The sequence below is a fragment of the Rhopalosiphum padi genome, chromosome 1 (assembly GCF_020882245.1).
Source record: "Rhopalosiphum padi isolate XX-2018 chromosome 1, ASM2088224v1, whole genome shotgun sequence".
NCBI classification, from domain to species: domain Eukaryota; kingdom Metazoa; phylum Arthropoda; class Insecta; order Hemiptera; family Aphididae; genus Rhopalosiphum; species Rhopalosiphum padi.
The window spans coordinates 3,590,517-3,600,332 of NC_083597.1; the positions used below are offsets into that span (position 1 = coordinate 3,590,517).

General features: G+C 26.9%; 1 protein-coding gene across 1 annotated transcript; it reads right to left on the reverse strand.

Annotated features, from left to right (window-relative positions):
* Positions 1–4,594: 4,594 nt before the first annotated feature.
* Positions 4,595–7,261, reverse strand: LOC132917858 (protein BUD31 homolog). The gene is made up of 4 exons (XM_060978814.1): positions 6,897–7,261; positions 5,670–5,792; positions 4,975–5,141; positions 4,595–4,890 (listed from the first exon to the last, which is right to left on the reverse strand). The coding sequence occupies exons 1-4, from the start codon at positions 6,988–6,990 to the stop codon at positions 4,840–4,842; spliced, it is 435 nt and encodes a 144-aa protein (XP_060834797.1). The 5' UTR covers positions 6,991–7,261; the 3' UTR covers positions 4,595–4,839.
* Positions 7,262–9,816: the final 2,555 nt, after the last annotated feature.

Here is a 9,816-nt window from a genome sequence, read left to right on the forward strand (position 1 = left end):
ATGATTTAAACCTGTTTAAATCAATTTAAAATTGATTTATAAAGATTATACACAAGTAGATTATAATTTATAAAGCTAAGCCCACAGGCCACAAAGTGTAATTAATAATTATAATACACGCTGATTACTCAAAAGTATATTGATAAAAATTATTATTTTTTAATTTAATTAGTATGAAAAACTATAATATACATACCCATATTAATGCATTAGTATTACCTACGTACTTACTAATAGTAGGTACATTAATATTGAACAACTGCGCCAAATATATAGATTAAAATAATCTATATCTAAATAAAGAAAATTAATATTAATGTTATTCCATAGTTAAGTCACAGTAGTTTTAAAAAGAATGTAAGATACTAATGAGAGAAAAATTGAATTTATTATGGGGACGACTCCAGGTCTCCAGAAATTTGGTTAGGGGGCCTTAGTTTTAACTTTCCTTATTATTCTTGGTATTTCCGTAATTTATAAATTATATAACTTATTGTACGTGTCTATGATAGTTAATAGTATTTATATGTTTTTTTGTTTGTATTTTTTTTTAACAATAAACAACTTTTTATAAATAAAGGCTTGAGGCGTGGCCCCTAGGAACCCCCAGGAGCCTAAGATGGAAACTATTTTTGATAAAATTATAAATATATATTAATTAATATATTTATAAAAAGTTACAACTACCTACTACTTACATTTTACAAATTAATAAGTAGGTAAGTACTAAATATATTTTAGAGATTAGGTACCTATTTCCTATGTAAAATTTGGAATCATTTAAAAGGCTGTATGCCTGTATCCGAATTGGTTCTCGACATCCTATAGGCAGTGCAGGATTAAGTGTTTCACGGGCCTTAAGCAAATAAATAGACTGGCCTAATTGGTCATATGGAGAGAAAAAAGGTGCTAACACTGCCAACTACCTACAAATTAAAAAAAATTTCATTTGTTTAAATTTTATTTATGAATATAAATAATAATCGTTTCAAACACATTTTTAAATTATAGTTGAATACTAATATATATATATATATATATTATAAAATTAGTCACTGTCATCGTTGCAACTGTTCATCACTTGATTCTCCTCTTCATCTATACATAATTATTTTTTTCTGGATTTTTTATTTGAAAAAGTTCAAATGACATATTGACATCATACAAGTCTAGAGATTTTACAAATTCACTCTCGATGCTCGAAATTCCAAAATTCTGTAGACTATTTTGTGATAATGAAAATCGTATTACGGTTTTTAACAATTTTAATCGGAAAAAAGATCTTTCACCAGTACAGTTGCTACACATAAGAGAAAGATATAAGCGTAATAATTTTTCAACATTTGGAAAACTCTTAGTCACATTTAAATCATTAAATCAACTATCATCTTATGCATATTAAGCAAAATATTTTCATTCTTATTTTCGTTTGTAGTAATTAATAATAGACTCTGATGAAAAATTTAAAAACTGTTTAAACTCATTTGTAAAATCGTCTGAGAAATCTTTTTAACAAATTGTTCATTGTTCATTCCTGCTTGTATTTCTTCGATTTCCATGTCTAGTGAATTTTTGATAATAACTTAAAATTATTTCTCACTTAAGTATAAGCGTTAATTCTGTATATATAGAAATAAATGTGTGTATACACTGTATGATTTTGGCAAATTCAATGAAAATCCTGGTGTAGTCTGACCATTTACGTCGGCCGAATTTTGTCCTCAATAGACGGTCTAATAATTTGGTAAAATATTGAGCTGATGCCGGTTTTAGTCTGACCATCGACTTAGTGTGAAAATCTACAGATTTTAAATTTTTCAAATAAAAAAAAATTACAGGCCGAATTTTTTCAAGGGCCTTAAGCAGTTCTTAATTTGCTTGTAGGTTAATCCGGCACTGATCCCAGGCAACATGTTGCGAACATCCGAATTGGTTGTAGACAAATACTTTCGAAAAAGCAAAATTAATAATTTTTAAGTATAATTTGAATGTAATATCATAATATAATTTTCTCGTCTGCTATAACTGACCAATTGCACACTTATGTCCAAATAGTGACTTGCTATTTTGCTTATGCATGATAATTTCATTATTTTGTTATGCGTTGCTTTTTCAACTTAGGTTAATAACTTGGTTACGGTCGAATATGGGACAAGATCTTTTAGTTGGATTGGATTTACTAAATAGGTATTCATAGAGATAGACGCAGGGACATTTAAATAGATGAGGTCATTGATATGTTTGCAGCCACGAAAAAAAATATAGACCTTATATTATAATTATTTTATGACTACCTATGACTATAGACTATATTATATTAAAATTCAAACTTTTGAGCAATAAATAAGGTGCTTTTTATTGTGTTGAATTTATTTTGGATTATAACTGAACAAATTTGAACCATTCTAAAACCCTAACTAAATAAAAAAAAATAAACTATTGTATTCAAATTTTCTTATATTTTAACAGCTAGGAGATTTTCGTATTTTGCCCCCCCCCCCCTGAAAAATTATCTCAAATACGCCACTGTGTCGCACATAAGTGACTTACTGAGTGACCGAGTGTCCGGTCCATACTTTTACGAAATGTTGAAGAATTTTTATTGAGTCAAAAAATATAAGACCATAAAGAATAAAAATAATAAAATGTTAAATTGAAAAATTTAATTTTTTTATACCATAGTTGTCTACTTGTCTCCGTTAGAAGTTCTAATACTTCTGAATTTCTGATTCACGCTTTTGTTGTTTGTATGAAGTTCTTTAGGCATTTGCGGTGACATATCTTACTACAATCTGTGCATTTATAAATTTTTTTAATATTTTTATTTTCATGCAATACAAACATTTTCTTATACGAAAAAAGTTAATTTTCTTCACAAAATTATGGTTTATTTACATTTTTTTAAAGACTATGCGCACAAATCCTTTGTAGGTTCAATCAATGAATAATATTATAAAACTTTCTTATAATATAATATTAACTGAATGCTTGTGCTATAGTTTCACACAATTAACAAATAGGTAACGTAATTATTTATTTTTAATTCAGCCTAATAAAATTTTATTTTTTAAAAAGATTGGTTACATTAAATATTTTTGTTTTATTAAATAGAAATTCCGAAATACTATAATTGGTTTAGTTATTTCCCTAAACTTTATAGATCCATGGATGTAATATAATTTACTAATGTAGTCAGTGCCGCAACACCGGAGGTACTAGGTGTGCAAAAAACCCCCGAGCGGCCGGACCCCAAATTAATTCATAACAATAGGCCAGTGGCCGAACTATTTGGAACTTTTTTCTAATTATTATGGTTACAATTTATTATATATCTCATCAGAATGATAAATTTTTAGATTATAGTAGGAGCATTATTATTTATTATTGAATAATGCTAATATTACTAATAATTACAATTCTGTGTATTTAGAAATTAAATTATTTATTTATTATCTAAAAATAGAACGATTTTGTATAAAATTAACGCTACAACACGTTTCATATAAGTATTAAAATAAGGTAAATTTTTAAGCATGCTCAACCCATTTTTTATGCTTGAATTATTTTTTCACTCAGACAGTTAGACCCCACGCGCAACAGATAAATATCTACTTTTACCTAAAATTATTATGATTTGAATTTTGAGTAGTCTTTATATTTTATTGTTATTTGATTTTATATTCAACTTTCAAAAAAAAAAAAATGTAAATTTTCAATAATGTTTAAATTGTTTGAGACAAATCGAATGTCATACCCTCAAATACATTTTTTTTCTTTTGTTTTTGTAATGGGTGATTTTACTCTAACATTAGGTAGGTACTCCAAAACAAAAAAATAATGATTCTGTGTAAATGCGTTTTGTCTATGTTATACATGGGCCAGAGAAAGAAAACAAACAGTGCACTGTCATCAATTTATTGGATACTAACACAGTAAAACAATAAAAATAAAAATTATAATATTAGGTATGTTCTATAATCAATAAATCAAATTTGAATCTAACTTTCCTTTAATAGGTTTTGACGAATTGAAACTTTCTATAATTTGCGATTATACCTATATTTAGATCACCAGTAGCATAGAAAAAATATTATATAATATACATGGTATACACAAAATGAGTTGATGATGGTGTATAAATAATAAAGTATTGACTTATAATGGGAATATTTATATGTTTAGTTAGGTATGTTGCTGACCAGCAGCAAGCAGATAGTAATCTATAAATACAAGTATTAACTATCAAATCAAATATTTATTATATTTTATATAAATATTTTTGACTTCCTATTTTGCTATATTTGAAGTTATTGTTATCTATTATATTAAATATTATAATAAATAATATTTGAATATTCATATATAATCATAAAACATAATAAAATCATAAATGCCGACTTGCCGACGTCAAAATAACAAATTTGTCGACTAAAATTAACCAGGTATCTTAAGTTGTAGAGGGGGGATGTAACACCCCCCCCCCACTAAATCTAGACCTGTACCTATACTAGTTACAAATAGTAAATGGATACACATCATATACATAAAAATACTAACCAAAATACCCTCGAAAATACCTTTGATTAAACAATGATATGTCAAAATGCACTTTTTATTGAAATAATAGTCAAAAGTAAATAATATTTGTTATTAAAAATGAATGCATTTCATATTTTACATTATCATTATGGGAATTAAATATTACTAACTTATCAAGTTTTAGTTAGTATGCTGTTTTAATTTCAGTCTTATACCGCACACAATAAAGAAATAAATTCGTTTTACACATATTAAGAATAAAAGTAATACAATGATATTTAAACAGTGTTCAGAGTTTATTTAGCCAGAACAACCTCTACATCCACAATGCACACATTCCACAATTCGACCCTGAAAAATATAATACTTATGTAAATACCTTATATGTTTATTTTAAAAGTTATATTTGAATATGTTAAATTATTAAGCAATTACTTCTTCTAATTTAGATTTTGGGACTCTGCATATACAGCTAGTACCAAAATTTGTATCCCTTGTTTGAATACAACGAAGACAACATAAGTTTTCATAACCTTGTTTTTTCCATTTTGCAATTAAATTTTGATCCGCAATTTTTTCTTGCAGGCAGAAATCGTACAATTCTATAACAAAAAAGAAGCTGATAATAGTATGCTATAAGTATGCTTTAATTATTTTATATCAAAATATTAACGATAAAATTGTATACGGTAATAAATACAAGCAAACTTTATTTTTAATTATTATTGATATTAAATAAAATATAATTAAATACTTAATTATTTGTTCAAGCAACAATGTTAGTCAGACCAAAGTAATATAATATATAATCTTCTAACTCAAAATTGTGTAACAATTTTTTCTCACTAAATAGCATTAGCGTTGAACTATGTAGTTATTTAATTTAAAACCCAACTTAAAATTAATACTTTTTTCTAAAAAAATTAGAAAATGTAAAGGTACATGTTTACATATACATATTTAACAAAATATGTAGCATTAAAACCCCAATTAAAATGATGAATTTGCCAATTTAAAATTATTTTAATCTATTTACTTTATATTTTTTCTTGCAATATGGATTTGAAATATATTAAATAACAATAATAATTACAATTGTACCTATAACCTATATAGTAATATAAACAAACCTCTAGAAATAGCTTTACGTCTATGAAACAAATCGTAAATATATCTTGATTTCTGGTTATGAATTTTGAAAATTGGCCACAGTGCCTCAACTTTACGTTTTCCTTCATGAGATTCAGTTTCAGCTAAAAAATCACATAATGTAATATTAGTATATCATTTTTAGAAATATACCAACAAATTGTTAATAAAAACAATTAATTATTATTTTAAATCAGCATTAACTATGGAGAAAAAGTTGTATGATTTCATTTTTTTATTAACTAACTGTTATTTAAAAAAAATATATTGACTATTTATAAAAATAAGGAAATTGTTTGATTTTATGCAAGTTTAACAAGATAGGCGCCTTTATCAGTTATGGATGAAACATAGGTTTTTAAACAGTGTGGTTGTCGGATACAGCCGACATAAGTTCTGTTTAATTAAATGTACTCTGAAATGGTAACACACTGTGATAGTTTTTATTTTTATACATGCATACGGTACAATAGAAAATTATTTTATTTCAGTCCAACAAAATAAAAATATATTTTGTGATATCTCCAATATGTCACCATTAATTTTTTGAAGGTATTTTTTCACTGCACCTGACAATTTATTTTGGATTCAGTAGACTGACAAATATTTATTAAAAAGTTAAGGTATATAGTATCTAGCATCTGTCTATATTATTGTAAAGTTCTAGATATAGAATTTAAAATAAAATAAAAACATGAATTATCAATGTTCATGGTTGATCAAATGAAAAATAATAAAATAATTTATTAAATGCAAGATAAATCTGAGTTTTATACTAATGAACAAATCCACATGTATTGGAAGTACACATACAAACACAACCATGTAAGTTACTTAGTTACCCATACCTATACAAATTAAATGTTTTTGTACTAAATGATATTTTACTCATATAATCAAATGATCTGTGAGTAAATCATTTTTACCTTGCACACCTATACTAGATTCACCTAAGCCAAAATTTGGGGAATTGGTTAACTTACTGTTTATTATTCTGTCGAATCAGTTAAAAATGTATTATGCATGAGACACAAAACTCTGAGCACATCAATGAACCTTATTCATTAATTTTATAACAATTAAAAACAATTTCATCAGACATAGTAGTATTTTTATGGGTTTACATGGAATATAATGATGGACGATGTCGCAATAGTAACTTAACAACCAAGTTACTCTTTGGGAAACAAATAACTTTTCGAACCTACCTTCTCTCATTTTCTGTTCCAATTCTTCTAGCGTAGGTTCTATAAGTTCCCACCCATCCGGGGGAGGTTTACGACTTCTGCGAACTTTTGGCATACGAAGTGGCTATTAACACGTCCTAAATAAATTCGTGCACTACACAGAACTTTTAACGCTAGACACAGTAGACACTAGACAGTCAGTAATTAGTAATTATAAATTTTTAAACAACGACAATACAAATACACAATTATGAATTAATGCTACACGGCACACGCCGATTTCCTTGAGCTTTAAAAGTTAAGTATCAATGGATAATAAATGTTTTCCGGTTTTTCAATTCAGATAATAAAAAAATGCTCAAATGCAAGGATCCAACCAATAGTCCAGTGTAGCCAGAACGTGTTTGAACGTTGTATAACGTTTCGATTGATAAAGAAATTCTCTTATTAGAAAAACGGGGGAACTAGGAAGTAATAAGCGGGCATGTAGGCATGTGACCAACTACTACAACTTCTACTACTACAGAATTATTTGAATAAAAAATATTTTACCTACTCAACAACAGCTGCTGTACAGCCACGGCTCGCGAACCGTTATGATTTTAAAATAGAAACAGTAGTCTGAAACTCAGAAAATTATGTAACTTTTTTGAAATCTAAACGGTTGCCGAGTAACGAGTGCCAAGATAAACTGGATGAGTTGTAACAACCACTGATTTCAGGCTATTACATAAAATGGTAATATTTTACATAGTAATAGTGTAAAAAGCCAATGAAACTAATTAATAATATATTGTATGTATTTATGACATAGGTAAGACCATAAACTTAAATAATTGAGAAGGGTGTTTGTCGTTTGACCCGGTCGCTTGGCCATTTGCACAACTCCAGATTATTAAATGAAAAATAAATTTAACTTTCATTTACCAGCAAATATTTATAATAGTATTTTTAAACTTAATATAATTTTAAATATATTTTATCTTTTCTGTGCAATGAATAGGCATTTGAAATGTTTTACTTTTTACTACTTTTTTATTATATAAAATAATATTTAATAATGAATATAGACAGTATAGTAAAAAATATGCGATTTTTTTTTTGGCAAAAAATTAGTTTAATCTACATTCGTAGAAGTTGGTTAACAAGTATTACTAGTATTAGGTACTATAATAGTAATACCCAAATATCCAATAATTATTAAAAAATGAATAATAAACAAAATAAAATTGTACATTGCGATGATACAGATTATAACGCAGGAAAATACATTTATAAATAGATTCCTATACGGAAGTAGTCGAGATTCTCCAGATGATTCTAACAGGTAGTTATGGAAATATTTGGGTAGTCGAGATAACACGGAAGTACCATTAATAAAATATCCTTAATACATATGCAAACAGTCTCCACTCAAAATCTAATGACTAATACCAATACTACAGATATGATTCAATTTCTGTAAGTCCTGAACGGCTGAACCCAGCTTTTTAATTGATATGCGTGTAAGGTGTACATATTATATTAGTATTATTACTATATAGTATTAGTTGATATTAAATAATAAATAGGCATTCCCGTCCTCCACCAGAAATTTTAATAAATTAATTAAATTTACAGCACACGAATACACAATAATTATGAAAATAATAAATAGAAGTAATTTATCCTGTACGACCGGGTCTCAAAACCAGTTAATACGTCATGTTACGAGTTTATAACTTACAGGGTGTAACGTCATAATCTGGTTATTTTGTTTACATCTATTCTATCATCGAAGATTTGAACACATGTGAAATGTGACGGTAAATGTACAGAGTACATAATACTATACACAGACCTGTATAATTAATATTAATTATTATTATTATTAGTTATTAGTTATTATAGACTTCACATTATTCTTTAATGATTTACGAAAAATTGGCCCCCGTGGGCCGTGAAACAACGCTGTATGAAGAATGTAAATTAATATATATTATTTAAAAACAGTTTGCTAAAAATAGTTAGTCTATAAATAATATTTATAAACAATCAAAATTTATATCTTATCCCATTTAAAGATTCTCATCAACTGATCATACATTGTGTTTGTTAGAGGAGGCAAAATAAATAGGTATAATGAATTATATATCTAAATAGATTATCTAATATATATCTTATTATATCCAACTATCTAAGTGTTGATTTCCATTTTTTAAATTTACTGTTACAAAAAAGTTAAAATATTTTCAATAAAATCTACCACAGCAAAATATTGTCAACAATTAAAATGTACCTACTAGGTACGTTGTCTCCTATTATCTATTTAATGTATTTAAATATGGTCAATGTGAGATATTTTCCTCCGAAAAGAAGTTTGAAAAAAATATATTCTTACAACTTTTTTTAGCCAACCACCTTAACATCCTTAATTAATTATACTAAAATATAAATATATTTTTTTTTATGTATTATTGTCTATTTAATAGGTGTTATTACATTTTATAGTTCTATTGCAATTTGCAACTTGCAAGTGATGTAAGAGTATACATATATGAATCATGTGGAATTTTACCATTATAATAAATTTATACATAGTTTAGGCTTATACGTAAAATAAAAGATTTTTTATAAAGATAAAATACAACTTATACAAGTAAGAAACGTATATATGTATTTATTCAACACTGGATCCCCTCCCTCGCCCCTAAAAGTGGAATGCCATTTTATGAGTGCCTCGGGGCGCCAAAGTTCTAAATACGGCCTTGACAATACACATATATTTATGTATTATATTGTGTCTATTTGATTACCTAATCGTAATAGCGGTTCAAGTACAAACTGACAACAGAGTAAAGTCACTAACGTGTATACTGTACGTCTGTACTACCGTCTACTGTTAGTGTACCTATACTTTCTGTATTACAACTACAACATTATATTATTATTATTGTCGTGC